This window comes from Carassius gibelio, chromosome B15, assembly GCF_023724105.1.
Source record: "Carassius gibelio isolate Cgi1373 ecotype wild population from Czech Republic chromosome B15, carGib1.2-hapl.c, whole genome shotgun sequence".
NCBI lineage: Eukaryota > Metazoa > Chordata > Actinopteri > Cypriniformes > Cyprinidae > Carassius > Carassius gibelio.
The window spans coordinates 3,968,139-3,985,596 of record NC_068410.1 but is presented as its reverse complement, the minus strand read 5'-3'; the positions used below and the strand labels follow the sequence as shown (position 1 = coordinate 3,985,596).

Sequence of the window (17,458 nt, the reverse complement as noted above, 5' to 3'; positions counted from 1 at the left end):
GAAAGAAACCAATGTCTCTACGGTTGCTCTCCGGTGCGCGGGGTGGCGCTCTCTCCTCGCGCACGCGCGTCACGCATCGACGTTCGCAGAAGGTTGTGTTGAGCGTCGATCTCATGCGGCCTCCAATTCGAAAATACATTTTACACATGTTTATTCGGGTACAGGATAATATATCCAAAGACATACTGAGTTAATAACGCTCATGGACATGGAAGCGGTGAACGCCTTTAACGGGGAGGTGAGAATTTTGTGTTTTATTTGCCGTTTACCCTTTAGCATTAGCCGAGCGCGCGCTTAGCGTCTCCAAAACAATCCGTGTTTATGTTTGTTTGTTGTTCACTTATGGATAAATATCATAGTTTTTGCATCTTAATATTCTAAAGTCAAATAAAACCCGGTTTATAGTTAACGTGGCGTGGTAATAGTTTGAATGAAGTTAATTTGTTTATTGACCTTCCACCTGATCGTGCTGTTATACTGCGCTTCATTACAGTTAGTTTGAGCGCTTACAGCACATAAAGAGGTTTATCAAGAGATTATGCAAGGCATACATAATATTTTTAGTGTTTTAATCTAGTTTTTACCGTTTCGTTGTATTAGAATTGAATGTGGAGGGAATAGCAGTGGCGCCCCCTACAGAGTCAGATACCTGATCAACCTTATTGATGATTTAATCAAGTCTTATAAAGGTGTTTCTGAGATAAGAACAGAGATCTGGTGTTTTCATTAAGTTTGTTTTAAGGTTTTAAATGCGTGTTTTATTAATTTTGACGTTGTCTATGTTCTCAGATTTTTTTTCTGTTTTTGAGATCGAGTTGGCCAGTAACTGAGCTGAAAGTTTTGCATTTGGTTTACATTTCTTATGAGGGTAAATTTGACATTTCTTCATCCTGCTTTCTACCCTGTAGATGCTGTCCATGATGGACATGACTCCCCCGATCTCTCGAGCCAAAATGATGTCTGTAACAAAAGCGGGAATCAAAGCTATTAAGGTAAGTCGGGATGGAAAATATCAAAAGGAAGGGTTCTTGATAATCATTAAGAAGTATTTTAGTATTATTTAAAGAATCATTTGAATTATGTTTCTGTTATTTTGAATTTGCAGTGATTTTTTTTTACTAAAAATGGGTTTAAAGAATCTGTTTTGCAAGCAGAATCATTATATTATAGAATTGCTCAATTTAAAAGAAAATTTGCTGAAAATTGAATCAACCTCAAGGATCCTCTGCAGTGAATGGGTGCCGTCAGAATGAGAGTCCAAAAGCTTATAGAAACATCACAATAATCCACATGACTCCAGTACATCAACATAGACTCACTGAAGCGCGTGACGCTTGCAGTAATTTCAGCATCTGCCGTTTAAATGAGGACATAAATACATAAACTACATCACCAGAACTGTTCTGAGTCACTTCACAAGCATTTTACTGTTTCATTTGAGTAAAACCAGTGTCAATTTAAAGGGATTCAACCCATCAAAATAAGTTCATTTTTACATAAAGGCACTGTGCTAGAAATATTACTATTATTTAATAGAATGTATGTGATACCGCTACTACCGTTGACATTTTTTTTATAAAACTTTATTTTTTAAATAAATCGCACAATATTTCTTCCATGTTTTAATTTTAATAGCAAATCCCCTTTATTTACCAAAAAATAAAATGTTAAAATTTCATTAATTAAGACCAATTAAATTTGTGAAACTTGTTTACCATTTTTCATAATTATATTACTTGTAGAAAAACTATAAACACAATTGTGAATAAGTATAAAGAATGGCATTGGTTTTATCTTTAGCATTTGGCATTTATCGTTTTAATTAGCGTATTTTTGTGTTTTGCTTTGGTATCGAAATTGGTACAGAGAACCGTGGATTTTAACTGGTATCGGTACCGAATACTGAAATTTTGGTACAGTGACAACACTAATACTGTGTTTACTATTCTGTGTTATTGTTGAGCCCCACCAAAAGGCACAAAAACATTATAAACCACCAAAACATTTATGTGCACTATATTTCAAGTGTTCTTAAGCTGTTCGATGTGAAGTACAGATTAATAATTGAAGTCATTAAAATCAAGGTTAACAAACTCTTCTCTCCGCTTTGGCTGTCTGACATCCTCCATTCAGTGTTCAAACTGTGTGATGCGTTCGGTTACTACAGTCAAAACCATGAAACTCTCTTCAAGAGCACACAGTATCTGAGGTTTAAACCTGTTCAAAGAAAATGCTCATTAAACTAATGCACTGATTAAATACACACAAGTCTGCACACTGTGACTCTGTGTTGTTTCAAGCTCATCATTCTGAGCATAGGATGCGCATAAGTGCTCTGTGCCGCTCTGTATTGGTGCCTTTAGTATAACAATAATTTCTGTGCAATCAAAGATTATTAATAGTCTTTCTTGTTCTGTCCTCTCTATCACATGTTGCTGCCTTTATTACCATGCTATACATTTAAAAGAAACGTCTTTTAGATTTCTATATAAATGTATGTACTTGTTTTTCTTGAGTGTATTTTACAGCAATACAAAGAGCAATGTGTGTCTTTTTCAATGAACATTTTACCAGATTTTAGACTTATTCACTTTTATTCGCAAAAAATGTCACTAGTTTTGATCAAATTGTGCACCCGTGATTTTTCTAGAATCTAGAGGTTTCTATTGCTGCTGTATTATCCACTAACCTAGTTATAATAGAAGTTATACCTAGTTATTACCTAGTTATAATAGAATTTTTGTCTTATGATATGATTATATATTTTTCATTTGTTATTTTTCATTAAAATTAAGTTGAGTATATGTAGTAGATTGTGTTTAACATTCAAAAGAGTGATGATCAGGTCAACCCCGAGAATTATAGAAAATCTACAATGATTAAAACAAAAACTGCACTGGTATCGGATTGGATCGGTATCGGCAGATACTCAGAATTTTCTGTATCGGATCTGTTCTGAAAAAAATGGTATCGTTGCATCTCTCTACAATTAACATCTTGTGAAGCCAAAAGGCAAATGCATCTCATCTAGATCAGGAGAGAAATAAGCACAGTTTACAAGTCAAAACAAATACGTCAGTGGGTTTCGATATAAGAGGACAACAGGTAATGGATTTTTCACTGGAGGAAGCATTATAGATTAAAAGTGACTAAATCAGCTGTTTGGACTTTGAATGCACCCATTCATTTTGTACGGTAGAAGAGAAATTAATTAAAATGATAATTTAAGCCCAGTTTTCATGTGTTGTATGTTTATTGATTTTGATCATTAAAACGGAGTTAGATTTTTTTTTTTCATACCTATTGGTGTTTTGACATTCTTTGTGACCACACTTTAAATACATAACACTTATGTTTCTGTTATCATTTTGTTGAGTCTTTCTTTTGTGACTGAGTTATGGTTTATTTGCTTTGTTAGCTTTACAAGCACGTTGTTCAGATCGTGGAGAAGTTCATCAAGAGGGTATGTAATAAATATACTGATATTCTTGTACTGATGATTGCTGTTATGGGAAGGTAAAGAATGAATGTGTTTCTTTTTTCCATCAGTGTAAACCAGATCTAAAGGTTGCTGGTCTCTATGTGGTCGACTCAATTATCCGACAGTCGCGTCATCAGTTCGGCACAGACAAAGATGTGTTCGGTCCGAGGTTTTTGAAAAACTTCATGGTTACATTTCAGAACCTTTTCCAGTGCCCAGCTGATGATAAGGTATTGAACAATTACATCCAGTGATATTACAGCAAGGTGTTTCAGTGCTGGTGGATTTTATCATGCGTTTTTTTGTTGAAATGTAGGGGAAGATATTGCGTGTGTTGAATCTGTGGGAGAAGAATGACGTGTTCAGCATGGACATCATTCAGCCGCTGTTAAACATGGCCACAGCTTCTGATCTACCTGTTGTGGAGAATGGAATCACAGCCACCGGTAAATAAGCACAAGAATTAAATGTTGGCTTTTGTCATTATGCTTTACTCTAGGTTTTATATCAGGCCTTTTGAGTCAGAGTCTTTATATATTCACTGCCATTCAAAAGTTTGGTGTTAGTGAGATTTCTCTTCAAATACAGTAAAAACCATCTCATTAACATTGCGAATAAATCACTTGTATGATATATATCTGCCCTCTGGGCAACTTAATGATATCTACTATTAGCCAGTGGCTATATACTCTTGATTTTATTCACCACGGTGTGTGTTGGAGGCTAAGTATAAGTTTAGCACAGATATATTTTCACTCTCTGAACACACTGACTGAGTGCTTCAGAGTCCCACTCTCCGTCAAAGTCTGTGCTGTTTTCAGTTCATCTCAATGGACGCAAGTGCATCTGTGTTTGATGTACTGTGAACTCCCCTTCATTTTTATGAGAGCAGAGAGAACGAGAGAGTCTTATATGCAGAATTGACGTGCTACATGTTAACAATATTCTTTGTTTTATTTTTCCTGTCAAAATAAGTAGAGTTCCTTTTGGATTTTTTTCAGCTTTTAAGAACTGCTGGGTTCTCCAGTAGTGGGCGTGACTAATGTGCAAACTGAAATCTCATTGGCTGGTGCTCACCTATTATTGTCCCTGTTTTGATTTCTGCAAATACTATCAGTATAATTGTTCAGGTTTCCCCTCCAAGTTTTATATATATATATATATATATATATATATATATATATATATATATATATATATATATATATACACACAGAAACACTGAATGACCAATAAAAAGCACCACCACCAGTCTTAAATTCAGTTAAAATGTCTATGCATTCACACATGGTTACCATGTATTAATTCTAATTACCTTAGTGGCAGCATAAGCAATGGTACATTATCTAAAAACATATATATATATATATATATATATATATATATATATATATATTTTTTTTTTTTACATAACGAAACAAAATAATGTAATAATATTAATAATAATTTTTACAATTCAGAGGAGGGTAGGTATGTACTTAATCAAACTCCATATTAATTTAATTTTAAGTGTTTGTTCTTGGTCTATGATGGAGATTGGGAAAAAGTTTCCGATGTGGAAAAGGTATCTAAGGGAGATTAACATTTTTCAGCAAGAAGGAAAGGAAAGGAAAATCATTTGTATTACACCTCCACAATGTCTGGTGGTACTGGCCTTACATATTCAACCCACTTGGAACAGACTTTTCTGAACACATTCTTTCAAAGACGATGGCAAAAAGTAATCTTTTCCATAACATACATATAATTTATTCACCCATTCTTATATTGTGGGGGGTTCAGGAAACAACCAACTCCTTGTAAGTGCTTTTTTATCAGATGTTAAAATGCCAAACAAGTATTTTTCAGGCCATCTTGTCTGGAAATCAGCATTTCCTAAATATAAAATATAATGTGGAAAAGTCCAACGGCAGTGTAGTGTTAAAAATGCTTTCCACTGCTTTATGAAGCTCCGCCCAGAAAGGTTATCATCACTGGGCACTCCCAAAATATATGCCAGTGATTGGCTTTCCAAAACCCACACTGTCTCTAACATTTGGTGTCCCTTCCCTTAATATGTGCTTTTGGTTTCGGTGTAATAAAAAAATCTGATGAGGCACTTCCACCCAAACTCCAGTCATATGTGAGAGTCAGTACATTTCCATGTGAATTTACATACATCAAGCCACTCCTCATTTTATATAAAAAAAAGACCTTCTTTTTCCCATTTTTCTTGAAATATTCTGTAGAGTAAGTTTTTTTTCCCCCTAAGACTTTTATAATATTTAGAAATGGCATCCTTATTTAAATCACATTGGTAAGCACCTGTAAATATCTTCAATATTGGGTCATCAAAGTCTGTTTTGTTTTTGATGTTTTCAAAATGATTGAATAGCGGAGATATCTATAAAAGTCTGATTTCTCAAGGTATTGTCCTTTCTTCAAACTCTCCAAGTCTTTCAAATCTTCCTTTTCCATAAGAAAATTGAATGTTGTTTTTTTTTTTTGAGGTACGAAATTTGAGACCCCAATTTTTTTTTTCTCATTCTATTTGTCTTGAATTCAGGGTTATAGGCACATCATTTAATTATTTGTAATTTACGATCGAGTTTATATTCTTTTATTGTATTCCAGGTTTTTGTTGGGCTTGAATCAATGGGTTCTGCACATTATTTATAAATCTTCCCAAACTTTTATGTCCCAATACTGCTTAAATTGGGGGATCATTTATTATGGAAAATTCAATATATTTCCACCTAGCTTGGTATGTTGGATTTCATTTGTTGATTTAAAGATTTAGTCTGGGCTGAATAAAAAAAAAAATCCCAAAAATGGGGTAGTGCCATACCTCCCTCCATTGGGAGCTTTAATGTCTGGAATTTAATCCTGGGCTTTTTCCCTTGCTAAATAAATCTGGAAAGGTAAGTGCTTGAAATAAATTGAGATAATGTGGAAGGATGTTCATCTTTATCAAATCAATTCTGTAAATAAAGCCAAGGAAAGAGAAGGCATTCCATCTATGTATATAATTTTTGATTTTTAAGTGGGTCAAAATTTACCCCTGCTAGTGTCGAAATGTCTTTTGAATATATTCCTAAAAATTCTGATCCCAGTTGAGGACTTAAAACTTAAAGAATCAAAAGCCTTTTCTGCATCTAAACTAATTAAAAGAGCTTTAAGTTTGTCCTGTTGGATACAATTTAATGTATTTATATATATTATTATAATTTAATGTAATCTTTGAGAGATAAACCCAGTCTCACTGTAATGTTTTAGCTAGGGAAGAATATTTGCCAGTCTTTTAGCAAGGATGCTTGTATATAATTTGTAATCGACGCCCATGATTGAAATTGGTCCATTTTCATTTTGTTTTTATTGTATATTTATATTGTAATAGATTTCAGATCCCTTATTTTGAGTTATACAGTTGTTGTTTTTGTAGCTTCCTTGCCAAAAGTTTAGTTGATTCACAGCCTGATTCATAGTATTTAAATGCATATTTTACATATTTCATAAATATATATCATATAGTCAATATTTCTTCTGAAATCAATATTTTGCCCCTAATGACTGTTTTTAAATAATCCCATACTGTGGCTGAGTTAACTTCCCCATTATAATTTTCTTCAAGAAATATTCTTATGTCATCCTTAATTTGAGTTTGAAATTGAGGTTATTTATAATGCTTGTATTTAACCTCCAAAGTGTTCTTCCCGGTTATCTCTAATATGTACTGTGCAAAAGAGAGAGCTGCAGGATCAGAAAAATCAATGGATCCGATATCACAGCTTTGTATACTGTCTTGGGCTCTCTTTAAAGGAAACATATTAATCATTTTCACAATATGTAATGTAAGTCTCTGGTGTCCTCGGAATGTGTCTGTGAAGTTTAAGATAAAAATACTTTGCAGATCATTTTCATTTTGAAAATGCCTATTTTGAGTGGAAGCAGATGCACGCTGTTTTTGGGCCTGTGTCTTTAAATGCAAATGAGCTGCTGCTCTCCGCCCCCTTTTCCAGAAAAGAGCTGCGGTCATTACAGCTCAGACCTGCTAAAAAAACATCTGCTTTGGTTCTGATTATCATGTTTATCCGCTGAAATCATGCATTTTAAACCATAGAGTTTAAAGAGGGCACAGACAGAAAATGGCTGTCACAGCATGTGAGTACTAAACTAAGTTCTTTTTCAAACAGAAGTTTATGATAAAAGCAGACAAGTTAAAAAATAGCCGATTATGTCGGTGAAGGTAATCTGCTAGGAAATCATGTTTATTTTAGATCTGTGTGGCAGTAGCAATATACAGTAAACCAATAAATCCACTGCTCTCTTGTCTCTTCTGAGGCTGGGACTCTATATAATGTTCTGTTCTCGTCTGTGCAGGCAGAACAGTTAGCATGTTTTGCTCAAACTTTCACCATGGCAGTAGAGCTGGTATACCGTTGTCACTTGCGAAATCAAAATGACGGCACTGTGGGTATAAATTTACAGATTAAGGGGCGGTAATGTTATAATGAGATCTCTTTGCCACATCACCAAGGGAGCGAAATCTGATGCGCTCGTTTTCTCAGACGCTTGCAGAAAATGGCTTACCAAAACAAAGTTATTGGGTTAATCTTTTTCATGTTTCCTTGGTTGGTAGATGCACCAGGGACCTGATTATAGCACTTAAAACATACAGTCGTGGCCAAAAGTTTTGAGAATTACATAAATATTAGTTTTCAAAAAGTTTGCTGCTAAACTGCTTTTAGATCTTTATTTCAGTTGTTTCTGTGATGTACTGAAATATAATTACAAGCACTTCATATGTTTCAAAGGCTTTTATCAACAATTACATGACATTTATGCAAAGAGTCAGTATTTGCAGTGTTGGCCCTTCTTTTTCAGGACCTCTGCAATTCGACTGGGCATGCTCTCAATCAACTTCTGGGCCAAATCCTGACTGATAGCAACCCATTCTTTCATAATAACTTCTTGGAGATTGTCAGAATTAGTGGGTTTTTGTTTGTCCACCTGCCTCTTGAGGATTGACCAAGTTCTCAATGGGATTAAGATCTGGGGAGTTTCCAGGCCATGGACCCAAAATTTCAACATTCTGGTCCCCAAGCCACTTAGTTTTCACTTTTGCCTTATGGCACGGTGCTCCATCGTGCTGGAAAATGCATTGTTCTTCACCAAACTGTTGTTGAATTGTTGGAAGAAGTTGCTGTTGGAGGGTGTTTTGGTACCATTCTTTATTCATAGCTGTGTTTTTGGGCAGAATTGTGAGTGAGCCCACTCCCTTCGATGAGAAGCAACCCCACACATGAATAGTGTCAGGATGCTTTAGTTTTTGGCATGACACAGGACTGATTATAGCGCTCACCTTTTCTTCTCCGGACAAGCCTTTTTCCAGATGCCCCAAACAACCGGAAAAGGGCTTCATCAGAGAATATGACTTTGCCCCAGTCCTCAGCAGTCCATTCACTATACTTTCTGCAGAAGATCAATCTGTCCCTGAAGTTTTTTTTTGGAGAGAAGTGGCTTCTTTGCTGCCATTCTTGACACCAGGCCATCTTCCAAAAGTCTTGGCCTCACTGTGGGTGCAGATGCTCTCACACCTGCCTGCTGCCATTCCTGATCAAGCTCTGCACTGGTGGCACTCCGATCCCGCAGCTGAATCCTTTTTAGGAGACGATCCTAGCGCTTGCTGGACTTTCTTGAACGCCCTGAAGCCATCTTTCCTGGAATTGAACCTCTTTCCTTGAAGTTCTCGATGAACCTATAAATTGTTGATTTAGGTGCAATCTTAGTAGCCACAATGTCCTTGCCTGTGAAGCCATTTTTATGCAACACAATGGCTGCATGCGTTTCTTTGCAGGTCACCATGGTTAACAATGGAAGAACAATGATTTCATGCATCACCCTCCTTTTAACATGTCAAGTCTGCCATTCTAACCCAATCAGCCTGACATAATGATCTCCAGCCTTGTGCTCTTCAGCATTCTCACCTGTGTTAACAAGACAATTACTGAAATGATCTCAGCAGGTCCTTTAATGACAGAAATGAAATGCAGTGGAAAGGTTTTTTTGGGATTAAGTTAATTTTCATGACAAAGAAGGACTATGCAATTCATCTGATCACTCTTCATAACATTCTGGAGTATATGCAAATTGCTATTATAAAAACTTAAGCAGCAACTTTTCCATTTTCCAATATTTAGGTGATTCTCAAAACTTTTGGCCACGACTGTATGTCACCTTTAAAAAAAAAAATGGCACAGTGGTTAACCAGAAAAATTAAAGGTGATATAACGCTGCTAAACAGAACATTCTTTTTTTTTTTTTTTTTTTAAGGTGTAATGCAATGGGTTTATGCAGTTTAAGGTAAAAAAAAAATAAATAAATACATTGTTTCTCTAAATTTTCACAAAGCTCATCTTTCTGAAAAGCAAGGTATGCGCTGATTGGCCAGCAGTCCAGTGCATTGTGATCGGACGATTGCCAGCTCGTTAGAAGAGCTACATGCATGAACTGCGTTCCGATTGATATTGTCCCTGTACAGTGTTCGTTACTCCCTACTCCCTGAGAAGGGGAAATCTGTTGAAGTTTACTTAACTTTCGAACATTCATTTCATAGATTTGTGCTGTGCTGATGCCTGCAGCGTCTTCACACACAAAGTGGCATCCTATACCTCTATAAATAAATACAATTTGAATTAACGTCTCGCACACTTTAATGCCCTATGAATGGAACATATACACTCGTTTCGAGCTGGAATCATGATGACGTATCCGATGATTTCCACTTCGCAGGGCACTAATGGTCGAATAGAACAATTGTCGTATGTAGTAAGAGGACTGGGATTGGGAAACACTGCCTTATCATACTGTGACGCCATGTCCCAGTGTGACGAGACCAAAACAATGTAACTCATAATAAATGAGGCATTTGTTGCATCCAGTGGGGCCATAATTGCTGATTATAAAGATTTGTTCTGCTTGTACATATTGCATTGCATATCGTGCCTAGTTAATATAAAACCATGTCTGCAAACTCTGCATTTGTAATCGGAGAAACGACAAACAACAAACGCTACTCTACACTCATGAGTCATTAGTGGTACATTTTTTTTTTTTAAATATGTAAATGTATTTCGTATTTACAGACTGAGTTAGAAGTGTCAGACTGTCCTGGCAAAGTTGTTACTGCCTCACTTCATAGAAACAGACACCGGCATTGTAGGCTACTCTCACAGGAAACAGTCCTCATCCTCCGTAAAATGCGCTGCACACATCTTAATATTTGGGGTGAATAGAAAAGTGTGTGAACGCACTACTTCCACTATTTATACTTAAAAACGTCATAGAGTAGTGCATAAGTACACTATTTGGGATGCACCTTAACATTAAGTATTTTGCGCAACCCTTTAAATACGTGTTATCAATAGAAACTATGCCTAGCATTGCACGTGTCAAACATTTTATCGTTAATATTAGTTGTTCTTTTTGCTTTTGTGCAACAGATAAATAACACTTTGTTTTAGACACTTTTAGATAATTTCTATTTTGTGGGAGTCCCGTGAATCTGTTTTTTTTCCCCCATCCCGAACACACACACACACACAAGTCTCTTCTTGCCAGCACTCGACCATCAAGAGTTGTTCCATGTTGTGTTGGTTCCTGCGTTACTCCCACGGGCGTACAGGTCTCTAGTCTCTGTTCCTTCTTTTGGGTATGCATTCTTTCTGAATTTTTGTCTGATTTTGTTAAGTAAAAAGAAATCAAATAAAAAGCCCTTTTTTTTTTCTTTTTTCTCGGGCATACCATTCATTCCTATGGCCGGGTCAAAATGACCGATGTGGGACACTGCTTTTTTTATTACACCCACAGAATCCTTGAATCAACCATTTTTTTGTGCATTCCAAGTGTCAAAATTAAATAAAAAATAAAATAAAATCCATAGCTTTTTTCATAAACATTTTCATGCATTTTCATGCTTTTCCAGTGGCTGGTCAAAATGAAAAACAAAGCTTTGTTACTTTTTTTTTCTCTAGCAAATGTCTGTTGTACGTTGCTGCGGCGAATCATTTAGTAGTAGTTTACTCTGAAACACAAACTCAAACGCACATGACTGTGTGTTTTCAATGTATGCTTCTTATTTATTACGCCATTTATATGAAGGAAATCTCTTGTAACATGATAAATGTCTTTACTGTCATTTAATGTCTTTGCTGAATTTTATTGCATTTCTTACAACAACAACAAAATCTTACTGAGCCTAAACTTCTGAATAATAGTGCATACACTTGGACTATAACTTGTATCCTATTCAACTGTTAAACTGCGGTTTTCATGTCATTTCGTAGCTCCTCCAGCCATGCCAGTGCCAGTGGAAACAGCAGTGCCAGAGCCAGCACCTGCACCAGCTCCAGCGGTTGAGACGCCAGCAGTCCTGCCCTCTTTTCAGAACCCAGTGGCCCTAACTGCAGTCGCCCAGCTCCTCCAGGGCACAGGGGGCATCGAGGTAATCCAATCACTGCACTCAAACACTTCATGAATACTTTCTTTATGAAAATGTTTTGTTTTTCCTGTATTATTCCCGTAACTGATTATTAAGCATAATATTTTGAAGGAGTACAAAGGAGCAACCTGGCACAATGCTAAAGATATTACTTTTTAGAAATTGTAAATAAAACTAAATTTTTTAGAGTATGTTGTAGAAAACACTATTTCAGTCTTTCTACTTCAATTTTATTTCAAAGAATTGTTGTTTCTTTGTGAATTTTACTAGCTGTTTCTGAGTAAAAACTTTCAAAATACATACTATAGGTTGTACATTTCCTCTCTTTTTCTCATCTAGCCTTTAGAAATGCTTGACTTTATCCAGTGTGTTAATGAAATGTGCTAAAATCTGCATTAGCAGGATGAAATTTCACTTTTCCAGTGTTGTTAATATTTGAAAATGATCAATGTAAGGTTACACTTATTACAGTTAATTGCAAAGTCATCGTTTCTAAATTTAAGCTGAAATATTACTAGAACTAAAACCGAAACACAAGTAATTTAAAGATATACTTAAATATAAAAAGACAAATCATATATATATATATATATATATATATATATATATATATATATATATATATATATATATATATATATATATATATATATATATATATTAATGAGAATATAAAATTCTTTGCATAATATTAACATAACACTGGTTGTGTGATAACTGAAATATAGATTTTGATATTTAATCTGATATGTTTGTGTCAGTTACAGCAGCTGATCCAAACTCTCCAGCAGGCCGGAGGGGTGGGGCTTCCACAGTCCACTGCCCCGCCCCCTGAGCAGAAACCATCACTAGCTAAGGTAAGCAGTCTGAGTGGTTCAATTTGATGCTTTACAACTTTTGACACATCCTTGTATTTCTGGTTAGGGAATTAATAGTGGTATCTGTAAGATATCAGCCTTATCTCGCTGGTCTTATGATAAATAGAAACCACAGAATGAATGCGTGGTTTAGAGCTTTAAATTCACTGCCTGCTACATTTTGTTTCTGGTACGACTCAGTCTCTGCTGGATCGATTTGATTATGACGATGACCCTGAACCTGAACCTGTGGAGGAAAAGACTGAACCACCTCCTACTGCTCCCATTACCATGTAGGACATAATAAACTCTCATTCCTCCGTTCACATACAGTTAAATAATTTTTCTAGTATTTGAGTTAATATTGGAATTCTGTACAGAAACCTCCCACCAGAATTACAGCAAGCCCTGCAAGCTCATCTTCTAAGCCAAATTGCTAACCAGGTATTAACTTTGACCCACAGAACATATTATTACATACAAATAATGTATGTGATAATAATAAAAAGTGTTTCTTCATGTCCAGACACAGATGCAGGGTCAGATGGTGTCACAGGGTCAAGTGCCGTACCAGGATCAGATGGCACCTCAGGAGTTCCCAGCAATGGTTCAGACCCAAATACCAGATAATATTCCTCAAGGCTTTGATGAGAGTGTCATACAGCCCGGTATAACCCACCAGGTATAGAGCATCCTCTCTTCACCTTCACCAGATATTAATATCTCCTGTAACTCAGTGTCTTCACCAGTTGAAACTTAGATGAATTGTGAATTGTATTTTTTCCAAAAATCCATTTAATTTGAACTTTCCTTGATTCTGCTCATTGGTTAAATTTTAGTATTGAAAAACGTATCTTATTAGACTCCTGAAATTTTTACAACTCAACAACAATTAATGAAATTTTACAAAAAATATTTTTTTAAGGTTCTATGAAATGCATTTTTCCCCTAATTTTTCTGGATTCAATTTTAACCTGTTAAATGTCACCCCGTCCCGTATACGGGACGCCTACGTTGACTATACTATATTACAATCAAATCTAATCTAATCTTGACAAACTATATATCGTTGGAAAGGTCTAAGACTCCCAAATATATATTTTACCAATATTTTTTGTTAAACATTATGTAGGAAAAGTAATAGATGAATTTATGACAAGAGTGCACCCTCAGAAATCTACATTACAAAAGGAGCTTTGACCTTTGTTTAAAAATAAGACTTCCTCGTTGCCTTTTTCTCTATCACATTTTAGAAATCATCAGAAGTTATATATCACTTGAAAACATAAAATCTCAAAATTCATCCTTCAAAACCCATTTTAAAATCAGACATTGCATTAGCATGTAAATGGTACATCAAAATCATGTTAGAAAATGTTTTCAGTCATGAAATATAAAAATTTAGGTTCGTATCATGCACATTCATGTCTATCTTCAAAAACGTGTGACAGTTAACAGGTTAATGGTTTAATAATTGTATTTACCTTTTTTTTTATAAATTTGATCAAAAAGCATACCTAATCAACTAAATTTATGAAATATGAATATTTTTACAAGAATGCAGTGGTTTTTTTTTGGTTTTTTTTAATGTCAGTTTGAATTGTTTTTATTTATTTTTTTCATCTTCAAAATGGTGGTAATCAAATGAAGCCACAAAACATAAACAACATGATTAATTTTAAAAAAATGTAATAAAGTACACACTACTAGTTGATTAGGTGTACTGCTCCACTTTTTGGATTTATTCATCCAAAAGTTTGGATTTCTGTGACATTCCGTGTTTTATGTAAATTCCATTTTTATGATCGTGTTCCTTTAATGTTTTCTGCCTAATGAAATTCACAATACATAAAATTCATACGCTGTCTTTGACTCATCATGTCAGGCTTCAGCTGAGAATGAACGCTCGGTGAGAGATGATGGGAGAGATCGAAGACACAGCAGACGGACGAGATCAAGGTATGTTTGAATGAATGCTCTTGAACATATAGTCTCTTAAAAAGATTGTGGTGTAATTTTCAAATGTTGTGTCTCTCCAGGTCTCCACAGAGACTGTCGTCATCACGCTCTGGAAGATCGCGGTCCGGTTCACGTTCCCGCCGAGAACGGTCGAGGTATCACCGCACGCGTTCCCGATCCAGAGAGCGGCGAGGCCGTTCCCCACAGGCGCGATCAGAGGAGAGGAGAGACCGGGAGAGAGACCGGGAGAAAGAGCGAGAGCGGCGACAGAAAGGACTTCCGTCTATCAAGAAGGAAACTCTTAGTGGTGAGAACACAACCTTATCTTATATAATTGTGCCTGAAACATGGAGGATTTATAGCTGTCTTATTTTAGCCCTGATATAAATGTTAGGTGTTAACTTACTGTCTTATTGTTCTGATATGCTTTTTGTTTTTATTGTTTCAGTGTGCAGTACTACATTATGGATCGGACAGCTGGACAAAAAGACTCAGCAGCAGGACATCATGAGTCTGATGGAGGAGTTTGGACAGATCGAGTCCATCAACGTGAGTATAGATCAGCCACATCACTGTATATCACCCTTTAAAATTTTGGTGTCAGAATGATTTTTTTTTTTTTTTTCAAGGATGGTAAAGTAACAGTAAAGTCATATTAAAGAAAATATTTCAAATAAATGTTTCTATTCATCAAAGAGTCCTGAAAGAGTGCATCACAGTTTCTATAAAAATATAAAGCAGCACGACTGTTTTTAAAATGAAGAATGATTTCTTGAGCAGCAACACATATTATTATGATTTCTGAAGGATCATGTGACACTGGAGTAATGATGCTAAAAATTCAGCTTTGATCACAGGAATACATTTCATTTTTTAAATGTATCTTGAGCACTATTCGGACGGGACTAGTTTTCTAAACTACGTTTGAGTTTCGATTCTTACCACCTGACGTCTGTGATTTTCATGTACCAATTCGGATGGGACTAACATCTCAGTGTTTATTACAGAGGTGGGAGGGTCTGATTTGTGCATCTGGGCACCACAGAGATCACGCGCTCTGTATGCGTGCATTGCATTCATTCAGAATTATTGCCTTAGTATTATTACACAATAAATACTAAATGGCTAGTATAGCAAACCATGTTAATGTGTGGTTCCTTTAGTTTAACTTGTTTTCCTTTTTTTTTATTCAATGTAATTAAAACATTATGTAACTTAGTACATAAATGAACGTGAGTAATCTTACCTGATGCTTATATTACAATAGCCAGTATTAACAGTTTACGCGATCTTGCTCTTGATTTTATTATTTTTATTTTTTATTATTAGCTATATATTTGCCGCTAAGCAAATATATCAAACATCCGCGCGGTAAGAGCATCTACGGTAATTCACGTTTGCCAAAACACACAAGGAAATGCGTGGTGAAATAAAATATCACCGGCAATCACAGACATTCGCATTCGGACGGGATTAGTTTTCTCAGAGGATCACCTGAGATTGCTGAAAAACGGTAGGTAATTTGCTCTGGAATTATCACAGAGGTTGTGTGAGAAAAACACAGACGTGGCAGATTCGGATGGGATTAAAATCACCAAGTACGTCTGTGAAATGCAGATTTCTCTAACGACCCCCTGTAAAACTAGTCCCGTCCGAATAGGGCTTTATAAGCCAAAACCCTTCTGACTCTAAACATGTGAATTAGCATTATAGGCATCACATACAGAGAAGGTAATCAGAGAATGCATTGGATTTTATGTGTATTATAATATGGTTTTGTTCGCTTATCCACGTACTATTGTTAAATGTTGTATATGAGACTTGGATAGGTCTCTTACATGGTCACATTTCAGTTATGAAGCAGTCGTCTATGTAGACATAAGGCTGCTCCCTAGATTTTGGAACGGTGCCTGTATGTAAAGCCTGCTGGGAAAATGTGCATCTCTTCCACTTTGAAAATTTGTCTCACAGGAATAAATGTGGATTAATTCTGCATTGGTGGATTTTTGTTTTGCCATGTATTAACTCTTAAACTAAAGTTGAACTCTTTTTTTATACATATGTTTCGGTGTAGATGATTCCTCCCAGAGGTTGTGCCTACATTGTCATGGTGCACAGACAAGATGCCTACACAGCCCTGAATAAACTCAGCAGAGGGGTTGTTAAAGTCAACCAGAAAACTATAAAGGTACCGTTACCAACCTTTTCTTCATGTCGGCAGTTTTTATGAGTTAAGATGCCTGGTCAGAGTTATTACTTATTACATGACTCTCTTGAATACATTTAGCATACACTTTTAGCAATTTGTAACAGAGCCAACAATACTGATAGTATGCAATGCTAAGTTTATTAGACAGCTAGATTAGGAAACAGTGCTTGAGTCTATATGCTTAGTCTCATAGCATTCTTTGGATGAATATAGATGTATAATAATAGTTTGTATAATTGAGTTAAAGTCAGTTTACCACATAGCTATGCAAGTTTTATCTCTCTTACATCACTCTGCACATTTCTTCTCGTGTAATTATTTTAATGGGTAAGTAATAAATAAATTTTGCTAATCCTTGTTTTTAACTATTTATGTGAATAACTTTCCAGGCAGTTTCAAGGGTTGTGTTTGCTGTTGGATGACTTGCTTTGTTCCAGATCTTATGTTTGCATTTCTAGTAGCTCATTTTGAAA

General features: G+C 35.6%; 1 protein-coding gene across 2 annotated transcripts in view; it reads left to right on the top strand.

Annotated features, from left to right (window-relative positions):
- Window positions 1–42: 42 nt before the first annotated feature.
- Window positions 43–17,458, top strand: part of LOC127972948 (SR-related and CTD-associated factor 4) — a 33,700-nt gene continuing 16,284 nt past the window's right edge. The window contains exons 1-14 of one of the 2 annotated variants that reach the window (XM_052576970.1): window positions 43–238; window positions 909–992; window positions 3,419–3,463; window positions 3,550–3,711; window positions 3,798–3,927; window positions 11,806–11,963; window positions 12,722–12,817; window positions 13,019–13,110; window positions 13,198–13,261; window positions 13,344–13,499; window positions 14,703–14,776; window positions 14,857–15,083; window positions 15,225–15,325; window positions 16,851–16,964. In XM_052576970.1, coding sequence (XP_052432930.1) covers window positions 203–238; window positions 909–992; window positions 3,419–3,463; window positions 3,550–3,711; window positions 3,798–3,927; window positions 11,806–11,963; window positions 12,722–12,817; window positions 13,019–13,110; window positions 13,198–13,261; window positions 13,344–13,499; window positions 14,703–14,776; window positions 14,857–15,083; window positions 15,225–15,325; window positions 16,851–16,964 — 1,539 coding nt within the window. In that variant the 5' untranslated portion in view covers window positions 43–202. The remainder of the gene's footprint in view (window positions 239–908; window positions 993–3,418; window positions 3,464–3,549; window positions 3,712–3,797; window positions 3,928–11,805; window positions 11,964–12,721; window positions 12,818–13,018; window positions 13,111–13,197; window positions 13,262–13,343; window positions 13,500–14,702; window positions 14,777–14,856; window positions 15,084–15,224; window positions 15,326–16,850; window positions 16,965–17,458) is intronic. The other variant, XM_052576971.1, reaches the window with a different exon arrangement.